Source organism: Mixophyes fleayi, chromosome 5 (genome assembly GCF_038048845.1).
Source record: "Mixophyes fleayi isolate aMixFle1 chromosome 5, aMixFle1.hap1, whole genome shotgun sequence".
Classification (NCBI taxonomy): domain Eukaryota; kingdom Metazoa; phylum Chordata; class Amphibia; order Anura; family Limnodynastidae; genus Mixophyes; species Mixophyes fleayi.
In genome coordinates this window covers 80335876-80349732 of record NC_134406.1, presented here as the reverse complement: position 1 = coordinate 80349732, position 13857 = coordinate 80335876, and the positions used below count along the sequence as shown (strand labels likewise).

The window sequence follows — 13857 nt, the reverse complement described above, 5'->3', positions numbered from 1 at the left end:
TTCAAATTTTAATATTGTTTAATATTTACATTCTTCTGCTGTCAAAGATTACTCTTCACTAAATCACCCTTCTTCCTATTTTCTACCTTTGAATTTTTGAATTGCCATTTTGTAGCTCAAGTAACATCAGATTTTATGAAAGGAGCATATTATATAACAATGTTTCTAATTTTGCATGTACAGAAATAGTTAGTACATACAATTTGTATTCAGTGGGGATCCAGTAAACACCCACTGTATTTATTTAGGGCTGCCAAAATATCCATTTCTTTCTTTTTCCTTATCTCTCTATTATCCTCTGGGGGAACACTGGATCCTTGGTTAATGTGTCTCAGCCTCAATTTTTGGAACTTTATATTTTCCCTAGCCTGCCAAGAAGTAAGTTTTTTTGACTGCCCACCGGAGTAGAGAGCACAGTACTTATATGCCATCGGCAGCGATTTTTAATATCTTTTATTTTATCTCATTTACTGTTTCAACGGCATCAACATAGGGCTCCTCCTGAGCTGCTCTGGGCAGGTAAGAGTCTCCCTTCTCCTTTTGGCGAGCCATTTTATTTACGGTATCATTCCAGTCCCAGAAGAGCAGAAGGGGTGGGGATTTTATTCAAGTCTCTTCTTGGTCCAAAAACCAGGTGGATCCTTTCAGCACAGTTTGAACCTAAAATCCCAAAACATGCAGCTTTGGGTGGAGAGGTTCAAGATGGAATCCCTGTGTATAGACAACATGAAGCAAAACAAGTTCATGGTCTCCATAGATACGTACTTGCATGTCCTGATCTGGGAAGGGCACAAGTGTCTACTCAGATTCGGGATTCAGATCCACCATTTGCAATTTTGTCTGGTAGCAGCACCAAGGGTGTTTACAAAGGTCATAGCAGTTATGGCTGCTCTTCTGAGGTACAGATGGTGACACTGTACTTTCTTTTTTGGACAATCTGTATATCAATGTGGGGTCCCCGACCTTGCTTCAGGCCCATGTGCGAGAGATGCCTAGATCTTAATCCCATGAGTGTATCATCAACTACTAGATATCCATATTAATACCTGTACAGTGGATTGTTTTCATAGAGCTACTTTCATTACAGGGACTAGTAAAGTCTCTATTGGCTCTCAGATGGACATCTGTTCTGTTTTGCATGAAGGTCTTAGGGAAGATGGTCTCATCTAATATTGATATGCAACAAGTCACACCATTACTTGACCATTCAATTCATCAGACTGTCTCCAAAGCTGTGTCAGTTGCTCCTAAAGTGGCTGAAGGTCTTCTGTTGCAAGTGAGAGCCATAAAAAAATCAGTCAGACAGTGCTGCAGCGGTGGAATACATTAACTGTCAGGGAGCAATGAAGAGTTCCTTGCCATAAGAGAAACCAGCAGAATAATGCACTGGATGGAAAAGGATATTCTGGCTATCTCTGGGGTGTTCATTTTAGGGGTGGAAAACAGGGAATTAATTTTTCTTTGCAGGCATGATCTACACCAGGCCTGTCCAACCTGCAGCCCTCCAGATGTTTCTGAAAATACAAGTCCCAGCATGCCCTTCCAGCTATCAACTGGTTGTCTACCAGCAAAGCATGCTGGGGCTTGTAGTTTCACAACACCTGGAGGGCCGCAGGTTGGACAGGCCTGATCTACACCTTTAGAGAATGGTCCCTTTAACAGGTTTGTGGAAAAATGGGGTTAGCCAGATGTCGACACGGTGACATCTCAGTTGAACCACAAAGTGGAGCACTTCTGCTTGAGGAGAAGAGAACCATAAGCATCTTTGTAGATGCCATCTCCATCACATTCATCTGACTTACTTGTTCCCTCTGGTAGTAATGCTTTGGTGGGTTCTAAAGAAATAAAAAAAAAGAGTGCATTCAGGTGATTCTAGTGGCTCCGGAGGTCATGGTAAATATTTGTTCTCAACATGGCTCTAGGCCCGTTGTGGACCTGTTAAGTCAGGAATTGTGGTGTGGCTGGTTATAACAGTGTAGCTTTTGATGCCTTGATTCTTAAGGCAAAGGGTTTCTCTGACGTTTAGAAGTTTGCAGATTTTGGACCACAGCTTCTGAGCATACCTACCCACAGGGTCAGCTTTGGGACATCACCAAGATTCATGTGTCCCCCAAGATACTTGTGTTAAATCCTTTTATTTGTTATTACCAGAGGACATTTTTTTCGTTCCTCTCTTTTGTCTAGTTGTGTCCTGTTGGGTTTATTTAGAAAAATTACCGACTTTCCAGTATCCTAGGGGATGTAGAGGGGAAGAAGATTCAGACCAGATTTATGTAAGAAAATTACTTGCTCAGTCTGAGCCTATATATCCAAAGATTCTAGTGTCCCTCAATGGATTCAGAGAAAAGGTTTTAACATTTTTTTCTTGCTTTCTCATGCCTTGTTTAAAGTGTCATAATGTCATTAATTGATAGTTTTACCAATTAATGTAGAGAACTTAATTTGTAATATGTTCTGGGATGTTTTCCCTAGAAAGTACTTACTTGAAAGTTTCTTACAAACGTGAATGTGAATCTAAGTATAACTACTTGTTAATGCATTGCTAACATTTGCTCTCTGTTCAGTACTTTGATCTTGCAGCAGACGTGCTGGCTGAAAATGCTCATCTGACCTACAAGTTTCTAACTCAAGTAAGTATTTGGTTTTAAATAAAAACCTGAGTCTGTTTTACCACAAAAACCATACATAGTATTAAAAAAATCAAGTATGTTCTTTTCTCTGCTAATTGTATGCCATAGATCATATGTTAGTCAGCCAATCATTTTTAATTTATCCTCAACCTGTGGCTCTCCAGATGTTGTGAAAGTCTTGTCAACTATTCACAACACCCGGAGAGCCACAGCTAAATTTTGTAAGGGTCCCATGTACCACTGAAGAGTAAAAAAAAAAATATACATTTGGTTTTCCGAGGGTCCCACCAGCTGCACCCTCGCTACTATAGTAGTTATGCCTTTGCTCCATATGTAAATCACTCAACTCAGTACTTCAGATAGTCAAGCTGGGCAGTGCTCTGCCGCTGTCACCTCCGCCTGCCCCCCTTCTTTATGATAGCACTCTCAGTGCTATTTACTGATATTCCCTAGTGTAGAATTAATGGGAGCACTGAAAATACTGACATAAAGGAAGGAGACATGTGGTCTAGAGATAGTGCTGCTAAACTATATTTAGTTGAGGAGTATACATACTGGGCTCTAATTGGTGTTCTCATTTGCAAATTAAGAGAACGTGTTATTGGGGAACAATTAAATTACTTATGGGAAACATATACCCAACCTGCTTCCAGACCCACTCAAAATAAAACCTGATGTAATGTTGTGTTAACAGAATGTGGAGAAGGTTTTTTCTATTAAAAATTAATCTTACAATTTACAATTATATTACACATGTTTAATAAACTGTTTTGGGTTTTTAAAGGTAAATTTTTTTATTACATGTTCAATAACACTTAAAGCATGAGTCATTCTTCAGATATAATCTTATTTATGTTTGAATTATTTGGCTATTTTAATAAAAATGGGGGTTCTCATGTTGCTTGCTAAGCACACATTAAATGAAATCCTAATTACAGACTCTACTGTATCAGGGCATTTAGCAATTTAATTAAAGAAAATGATTTTGAAATATATTTCTTTTTTCAGTATTTATATGATTTCCTGGATGCAATGTTAACATGTCAAACGGCACCTGATGAGGTATGTTATGTAATATTTATAAGTTTACAAGGTACACTGATGTATATTAAATCCAACAGGCATCCAAGATTATTGAAGATTTATAGGCTTTAACCTGTATATGAGCAATTATTATTTACATCATATATCCTATCCATCCCACAAATGTAGACAATTGAGTTGCAGGTTGAACACAGGTTATTGCATTTGTCCAGTGAACTGCTGCCACTAGAATAGAAAATAATGTTTTTTGTGATTTAAAATAAACATGTGGTGGGGAGATAATAGAGATCATCCCAGGGCTTAGTAGAAACAGGACTTGCTTCCTCAAATAAGGAATATAGTATCTAAATCAATGCATTCTGAAAAAGAGGGGTTCAAATTACCAAACATTATAATAATGGAACATTGTTTTTTTTAACCTATATCAAGGAATGCTTAACATTTGACTAGATATTCGACTAGATAATCAAAATTGGTAAAAGCTCCATCACCTATTTTTTTTTATTTTTAAATACTCATTGTGGGTAAAACAGGGACATTTATTCTATGACACATTGTACTCCTGCAGCAGAACTTTGCTTCTAAATTCCTAGATTGATATTTCAGCCAGCGCCTTGAAAGTTCTGCCTAATCATAGGCGATATCGAAATGTTATAATATTGACAATTTATAAAAGCCTCTCGTGCTTTGATTTTTGTATGCTCCTATTTAATGTCAATTGGTGATATAAACCAAAGTTATTTAGACGTTATCTGATTAAGTTTAGTAGCTTGCTGTGAACCGGTGTTTTGCTTATTAGGCTTTCCTAAAGCTGGATGAACTAGCTGGGATCCTAACGGAACAACTGAGAAAATTAACAAAACAGGTACAAACTTTAATACCATGTGTTTTAATTGTGTATTTATCTATCTTATCTATCCCATGGTCGGAGTGAAAATTAAGAAGTGGCGGTATGGAAAATGTGAATGGAATATGATAGTTTGACATTATCTTTAGAAGCCCCATCCCAGTTCCCACATAACATTATCATCACAACCACCATTAATTTGGTGGCTAACTGGTTAGCACTTCTGCCTCACAGCACTGGGGTCATGAGTTTGATTCCCGACCATGGCATTATCTGTGTGCAGTTTGTATGTTCTCCCCGTGTCTGCGTGGGTTTCCTTCAGGTGCCCCGGTTTCCTCCCACACTCCAAAAACTTACTAATAGGTTAATTGGCTGCTATCAAAATTGACCCTAGTCTGTGTGTGTGTGTTAGGGAATTTAAACTGTAAGCTCCAATGGGGCAGGGACTGATGTGAGTGAGTCCTCTGTACAGCGCTGCAGAATTAGTGGCACCATATAAATAAATGATGATGATTTGTATAGTGCCACGGATTGTGTAGCAACTGACATAATTATACAGATAAAACATACATGAAAAGAGCAAACACCATAACATGGGCACAGTTAGGCAAAATAATAAATGTTTGAATAACATTAACAGGACAATTCGCTTGGCATACAGAAACATGAAAGGGGATACAAGAAAGATATCAGTGTGGACAAACACGAGACATAGGGTAAAGGACCCTGATCATGAGACCCTATATTCTGGAGAGGGAGGGGGGATAAGAAGTAATAGGGGCAGATGTAACATTCGGCTTAGTGATCCAGGTGGGTATCAGAAAAGTTGCAGAATGAGCAGTCCAAGTTGTAGGAGGGTAGAATAAAGGGGGGGGGGGGGGCAGGGAAGTTGAGACATGATAAGAGGCAGGAGAGAATGAGACAGAGTAGAGGATAGAAAAGAATGCAGGGGATCTGCAGAGCTAGGGGCACATAAATAAGCATTGCAGGTGGAAGCTTTTTGCAGTTCATAAATTAACCTTCTTGTGGGATGTATTAAACATAGTGGTTGATGTATTAACATAGCAAACATTGTTACACTTACTATATAGTCAGAGATTATTATTATTATTATTATTATTATTAATATTTATTTATAAGGCGCCACAAGGCATCCGCAGCGCCGTACAGAGACAAACAAAATTACAATACAATGGGAGACAGCACAGTACAGTAAACACAGCAACTCAGTAAGCTCAATGCACAGCTAGAGAGGGCGGGGAAGGGGGAGGAAAGATCCGCAAACGACGGGGCCCAAGAAGAAGGGCGCGGAAGACAGGGAGACCCCCAGGGGGGAGGAGGGAGCGAGAGTGGACGTGGGGTGGAGGACCCTCGAGGAGGAGGGCTAAGTAGCTGGAGAGCAGAGTTAGAAGTGGTGGAAACAGGAGGAGAGATGGCCCTGCTCAGAGAAGCGTACAATCTAAGGGGGGGGGGTGGACAGACAGAGAGACGCAGGGGAGAGAGGGAGAGTAGGGGGACAGAGGCAGAAGATAAGGTAGGAAGTTAAGTGGGAGACAGAAAGGCTTTAAGAAAAAGGTGGGTTTTTAGGGCCCGTTTGAAACTGGACAGATTAGGGGAAGTTCTGATGGAGGGAGGGAGCTTGTTCCAGTGGAGGGGGGCAGCGAGGGCGAAGTCTTGGATACGCGCGTGGGAGGAGGTTATAAGGGGGGAAGAGAGGCGACGGTCAGAGGCAGAACGGAGAGGGCGGGATGGACCATGAATAGAGAGGAGGGTGGAGATGTAGGGCGCAGTGGAGTTGGCGAGGGCCTTGTAGGTGAGTGTGAGGAGCTTAAAGAGGATTCTGAAGGGGAATGGGAGCCAGTGAAGGGCTAGGTAGAGGGGAGAGATAAAAGAGGAGCGGCGAGAGAGGAAAATAAGCCTAGCTGCAGCGTTAAGGACGGATCGAAGGGGATCGAGATGAGAGTGGGGGAGGCCAGTGAGGAGGAGGTTGCAGTAGTCCAGGCGGGAGATGATCAGAGAGTGGATAAGGCATTTGGTGGCATCTTGGGAGAGGAAGGGCCGGATGCGAGCAATGTTGCGGAGCTGGAATCGGCAGGATTTAGCAAGAGAGAGGATGTGGGGGCCAAAGGAGAGAGAGGAGTCGAGGATGACACCAAGGCAGCTAAGTTGGGGGACAGGGGAGATAGAGGTGTTGTCGACAGTGATGGAGAGGTCAGAAGAGGATGGGGTATGAGAGGGAGGAAAAACTATGAGCTCAGTTTTGGCAAGGTTAAGTTTGAGGAATCGAGAGGACATCCAGGAGGAGATGGCAGAGAGGCAGGCGGACACCCTAGAGAGGAGGGAGGGAGAGAGATCAGGAGAGGAGAGGTATAGTTGAGTGTCGTCAGCGTAAAGGTGGTAGCTGAAGCCGATGACAAAAATACTAATAATAATGACTTCTTGATAATCTTATGTTACTTAGCTACCCAACAACCAGGGGCCTCAAGGGGGCTTGACACAGTGTAGTAGCAGGCTTGTGGCAGGATATGAGTTAATGGAATGCAGGGCTTTGCGGAAGGAACATGTGATCGTCTGCTTGACTGTATGCACCTACAATCACATACACAGTGCATTATTCACCATGGGACTGGTAATAGCAGGCAAGTAGCGCGAAGGGAGAGGACCCGAAGAGAACGCTGAAGGGAGATAAGCTTGGTGCGAGGTAAGACCCATTAACACCAGAGGAACGGCGGTGCCTAGCGATGGTGGCCGAGGCCCCTGCTGAAGAATCAGATTGATAGCAGCAATGCAGTGGGGGGCAGCTCAGACATTTCCACAGTGCTTTTCTTATCCAGGGGGAGGAGGGATTGAAGCAACTCACAGATGCTAAGGCAATAGGAGGCATAGTTTTACCGGAAGGGGAGGGGTTGAAGGATACATTCAGACACAAAGAGATACCAATCAGTCAATCACATCAGTGACATCAGTGGTAGAAGTGGTGGTATGGCATATCACCGTATACCGCCCCACTTCGAGCACTCTATCTATCTATCTATCTATCCATCCAGTGGTCGAGGTGGGCTGGTATACAGTGGTATGCCATACCGCCACAATAAGTATATATAGGCAGGTTAAGAATTGAATGGATGGCAGGAATGAACACGTAATTGGATACAATGACACAGCTGACTCAGACAGGATGTTCTGGGAGGCAGCAAAATGTAAATATTATATTTTGTTAATAAATTAGTTGTTTGTACATTGTTGGTAGATATAATAATTTTGGAAGTGACATTGGTCTTTGTTACCATAGACCTGTCCCCCAGCATATACAGCACAGCCCCATACATTTTGACAGTGATCTTCACAGCAGTATCTAGTCAGCAAGAAGATGCCTTTGTAAGACTGATGTGTGATATTTGTTTTCATCCATATACTGTTTCCAACTGTTTTTTCATGGAGTTGTATAATAACTATTTTAATGTTCTTGTGTCTGGCTCCATTTTCTCTTCAGATAGTGTAGTCAGCTAATGCTGTCCCTGTTTATTTTCCAGATCATATACTGTACTGGGCAGCTCAATGGGTGTCTCCTATAGGGTAGATAGTGTTACATATGGCTTGTACACATAGTTGCACTGTAGTACACCAACAATTTGTTTTATAGTCTCTATTTCCTTTAAGTTTTATGTATATTGATGGTAGGTTGCATGTACGACATAATGTAAACATCTTTAGGGCTTCATTTAGAGCAAATCCAGCCAAAGTGCGCACATTAGCACGTGGATGCAGATAGTGTTTTTGTTTGTATGTAGCACACAATTACTGGACAGCTTTATTTCTCTCACATCCTTGGGGGACACCGGGAACATTGGGGTATAGAGTAGGGACAGGCTAACTGGCACTTTAACTTTAGTTATCAAAGCCCTAGCTCCTCCCCCTCTATACCCCACCTCCTGATAGAGCCCAGTCCAGTTTAAGTGCCCGGCGAACGGGCTGTGCACGGGGCTACTTAGCAGCCATTTTTTGTTTTATTTCTATTTATTTTTCTTTAATGTTAATCGGAGACTGCTGGCTGCTGGGGGAGGCTTCAGGGTGGTCTGACCTCTCCTTCCTCCCTGCGGTCTTTAGTACATAGTGTTGAGCTAGGATGCATCGCAAACCCATCCATTAATATAAATGAGTGAAAGGGTAAAAGAACGATTATGCGTTTCCAAATTTAAAATATCTATGTTTTTATTGAAGCAGAATTTCTTGGTTGTCATACTATTAGTCAAGCTTATTTCTGTCATATTTGTCCTATTCAGCACCACATTGTTCATATTATAATGAAATGCAGTATTGCCATGTATGTCATGAGTGCACACCAAGACAGAAGTATTGGTGTGCACAGTGGTTAGCATTGTTGCCCTGCAGAATTGTGTCCTTTGGTTTCTCCTATCTCTGTGTAGTTTGTATTTTCTCCCCCTTTTCACTTGGCGTTTCTCTGGGTCCTAAGACATTCTGGTAGTTTAATTGTATTCTCACAAATTGTCCCTGTGTGGATTCTTTTTGTGCCTGGGGTAAGGAATTAGATTGTAAGCTCCATTGGGGCAAGGACTGATGTGATCGAATAAACATTGTACAACACCGAGGAATAAAATAAATGTTGGCGCTACATAAATAAAAGATAATAATAATTATAAATATGTGATGTTCCAATATCTACAGTATTAAAAATTATGTATTGCACAATTGCTTGGAATACATTTACAAATATGTCTCTAAAGGTACAAGAAGCTAGACTTAACCGGGATGATGATGCAGTTAAGAAGGTTGTGAATGAATATGACGAAGCTCTAGAAAAGTGAGTACATGAATTGCACTATTCTTATATGATGAAAAATTTGACATTTTCACTAATAAATAGCCCATATTTTCAAAAGTGTTATAAAAATGATTTAAATATTCTGAAATAGGAGAAATAAAACCCTTAAAAAAAAAATTAACACTATTTGTTAATTTACAAAACATAAGTAAGATATGAAATAACAGTAGTTAATGTAGACTAGGCCAAGTTACCTTCAAGTTATAAAGCAATCATATTAGAAATGTTGAGTTTTGTGTTGACAAAAATCTGAAAATATTGTTTGAACTTAAATGTAGTACCTGTTATTGCAGTACATACAGTTTTCTCAACTTGACTGTAAGGGCTGCTTTTAGAATTAGCTGTAAATCCAGCTGGAAGGAGCAAATTTTCACCTTGGTAAAACCATGTTGAGGCTCAGGAGGAGTGAATTTAAAATGTGATGACAAATTTAGAGTTGGGTGTGGGGCACATTCTGGCTTAGCTCTAAATCACAGTTTTAAATTAAAGCTAGCCAATATCTGTGGGCTACATACAAAAGCAGGCAGTACTTTCCCTGCATGGAAAAAATAATTGCCTTTTCACCCCATGTATTGCAATGTGGTTTGTTCAGGTGAAACTTTACACTCTTTATGCTCCTAAGTTATGCTCCGCATTCTGAATGAGTAGGTTATGTAAGTAGGTTATGCTCCTAAAACTGAATGAGGCCCTTAGTGTGTATCATAGTGTGTTGTATGTGTAATGATGTGATCAGGGCCGGAGTAAGGGAATGGAGCCCCCCCTGGATAAGGGTACTGTGAGGCCCCTCTTGCTAAGGGTACCGTGAAGTCCCCTTCTTCTGATTACAGCATAATATAATATCTCTGCTTTGTTTCTACTGTACTTTCCCCCCGAGCGCTTACCTCCTATTCCTTGTGGTCCAGATCCGCCCCTTCTTCACTGCAGGCTGCAGCAGGCGTTCTTCAGGCGCTCCCTGTAGTGCTTCCGCGGTGCGCAGTAATATCCTTACTTATGAGATATCCTTAATAAGGAGATTACTGCGCACTGCGGAAGCACTACAGTGACAGCAGGCAGCTAACAGCATAACATTTGCTGTTAGCTGCCTGCCATTTTTCATGACCTGATAGTCGGAGCCGGGCAAGGGGACTCCCCCGACCTGATGAATGCCTGCGGTACACAAAAATAAATAAATAAATTAAGTTAAAATAGTTTCAAAGGCCCCCCAGATGCCCGAGACCCCTGGGCTCTAGCCCAGAAATCCCCCGGGTTAATCCGGCCCTGGATGTGATGTTGTGAGTTAAAGCTGTACAATGCTAGTAGACTTTATTTAGGCTTTTCAGAGCTGCATAACAGGTACACTTTAGACACATTCTAAAACTGTGTTTTTGCAGCGGTTCTGTACGAAGGGTGTTTAAAGCAGTGACTGGAGATTCCTGCAAGATTTCACAAATCTTAACAAATGTACTAGCAAATGTATTTGTAAAATGTATAATGTGTTATTGTGATGAAGAACTATTCATAGGTCAACATACTTTTAGTAAGCTTAGGTATAGTTGGAGTGGAAGAGGTCATCCACTGAAGGACTATGGCAATTTATTAAAAAAAAAGAAAAAAAAAGTCACATCTGATTCATTCATAATGATTCTAGGTGATTTCACTCAGAATGTTTAGTATATATATTTTTAATAATAGCAAACAGTTATAACATCTTATTAAAGTTAAAATCAAACTAATTCTGCAAACCTGTGTTGGATGAGAACAGCGATAGCAGATGAAAGTGGGTAGAATTATCTTTGCAAAATAACAAGGGCTAAGGTTTGATGCCTGATAAAAAGTTGATTATGGGTGGAACTTAATTCAGCTGGAGGTCCCGAAGAAGCCTTGCGCAATGCATCTCCTATAGCTTTTGTTCTGTTCATAATCATCCACAGTACACGTCAGCATCCAACTAGACGTTTTTAGCACCATTTTTTTGACCATACTTCTCTTCATGTGCAATTTAGATACATACCTGTATTAATGGCTCAGGCGAAGATTTACTGGAACATGGAGAACTATCAAATGGTGGAGAAAATCTTCCGTAAATCGGTGGAGTTTTGCAATGAACATGATGTGTGGAAACTGAATGTGGCCCACGTGCTGTTTATGCAGGAAAATAAATATAAGGAGGCCATTGGTTTTTATGAGCCCATTGTTAAAAAGCACTATGACAATGTAAGTATAATTCATAGAAATATTACAGTACAAATGTAGTTATCACTTTCCAGTCTGTAGCCATTTCATTTGTAAGGTATATATTGGTATATGAATGTGGATGAACTGTTCAATTCATTGAAGTTTTTACCAGTTACACATTTACACGCTCGTTCACCGATGTTCACTAGTTAAATGCTCATATATATTGAGCATTTGTCCATTGATTTATCCATGTCCATGCAATGCAGCAGTTTCATTCTGAATTAGCAATTTGCCACCCTGGTGTCATTGATTAGCTGATTTTTTACTAAATGTTTTGTTAATTACAAGTTTATTACAACAACTTTTGACAAGTGCTCTTTTATTTTCTTACTATTTACTGAAGCATTGGCATCATCTCTGCATATTTTTCTCCTGTGCTCCTTAGCTGGGACAGTGTAACATTGAAGAATGTCCTTGCAAGAGAAAAGTTTCGGTAATCCTAGCACTTGTCACTTTGTTTTGTATTTATTTTTCTTATTGCTTTGGTTGCATGGAGTGTCTGAGTGCCTGTCTCTGTATATTATGTTGCTCTGCCTCAGGCCTCCAGTATCCACTGTGTCTATCCTAGTCTGACACCATCCATTAACAGCCTCCATATTGTGAATGTGTAAAGCGGCATCAGTCAGTCCTACATTAGGGATAAGTAATACACATTGTTAGTATTACCACAGTGGTTCTCGCTTAAAATGTACTTCTTTTTGCTATAGTGTATATGCAAATATATATGGGACATATTACAAAGAATTAAAGATTAAAGTGTTTCAAGTCACAAACATGTTAAGATTGTGAAAGATTAATGTGAAAGATTAATAGTATATATTGGGTAGTGTTCAACGTAGTCCAATAGTAATCTTTTTTTTGCATATGTCGACCAATTGAATATACAAACTAAAAACCCTACTACGGGAATAGCTTCTTAAGGAGCCCTGCTGAAATGATTTATCTGGGAGCGTCAATATCCACTCAGACAATCACATGCGGCTAGTGTGGGAAACCGCTCATGATTGGTTGAGCAGGTATTGACCCACCCAGTCAGTTCAGTTCATTTTCATTCAGCATCGCAGTTGTTGTCATCCATTTATTGAAAATGGTGTTTACTTTATATCGTCACCATGATTTATTTATGAAGCGCCACAGATTTTGCTGTGCCGTGCAGTCAGCAATACACATACAGAACACAACAATAGCAGAACACATAACATAGGACATACAGTAACCCTTACAAGAGGACAAGATGGGGAGGACAGGAGAAGGCAGGCAGAGAGATCAAACATTCTAGAGGGGCAAGCAAACTAACAGAGACAATGGGGGTGGTGGGAAACAAGTATATACATATACATATTCCTGTTTGTGGTAAAGAAAAAAGAAATGTGATCTTTTAGGTTCATTGCATGCAGTATTCTTCTTTTGGATTTGTATTCCTATTTTTATTTAATATTAATGTTAAAAGTTGTTTTAATAAACACTGGTTTTGCAAGATAGAACTTCTCTAAAGACGGGTACAATATTATACCAGTCATGTATCAGTTATTTTTGTCACAGCTGCAAGTTTTTCAACAACAGGTTGATTATTACATATTACAGGCACACTTTTTTTGTGTGTGCTGCTACATGTAATTTAGGAAAATGGACCAGATGTCACCTCATGTACTTGTTGTGGCACAAATTAGGTTTTTTTTTTGTGTTCTTTATCGATTTTAATTTTTGTTTTATTACTTATTTTTCTCTAGAATTGTATTCGTGCCTAGCACCTTGTAGCACCTCAATTGAGGGACAACATCCCATTTCTCCTATTGCAGGGGTGGCCAACCGTTCAGAGACCAAGAGGCTAAACATATCTATAGATATCACAAAGAGCCGACTTTACTTTTTATATATGTGTGCATACACATATACAGAGTATATGCACACATATGCTCTTACCTCGCTGCTGTGTCCAGCAGATGAGGGTTCAAAAGGTACTTACACTCTCTTCACAGGAGCTAACGCTGTTTCTGTATCCATAGTCGCTGGAGAGGGAACTGTTGAAGTGGGGATTTAGCAAAAAAAATTCATAAATGGCCAACATGCACCTCCTTTTACATACCCATCAGACCTCTCCACATGCCATCAAATCTACCCACATGCCCCAGAAATTCACATCAGATCCCCAAATACCCCACCGCATGTCAATCAGCTCCACCACATGCCCCATACATGCCAATCAGCCCCATCACATGCCAATCAGCGTCACCACATGCCCCATAAATGCAAATCAGCGCCACAACATGCCCATA

At 40.4% G+C, this 13857-nt stretch overlaps 1 protein-coding gene across 1 annotated transcript in view; it reads left to right on the top strand.

Moving 5' to 3' along the window:
* Positions 1-13857, top strand: part of LOC142158479 (intraflagellar transport protein 70A) — a 54833-nt gene that overhangs the window by 31337 nt on the left and 9639 nt on the right. Inside the window, exons 10-14 of the mRNA XM_075212452.1 lie at positions 2565-2630; positions 3639-3692; positions 4474-4539; positions 9267-9343; positions 11347-11557. Coding sequence (XP_075068553.1) covers positions 2565-2630; positions 3639-3692; positions 4474-4539; positions 9267-9343; positions 11347-11557 — 474 coding nt within the window. The remainder of the gene's footprint in view (positions 1-2564; positions 2631-3638; positions 3693-4473; positions 4540-9266; positions 9344-11346; positions 11558-13857) is intronic.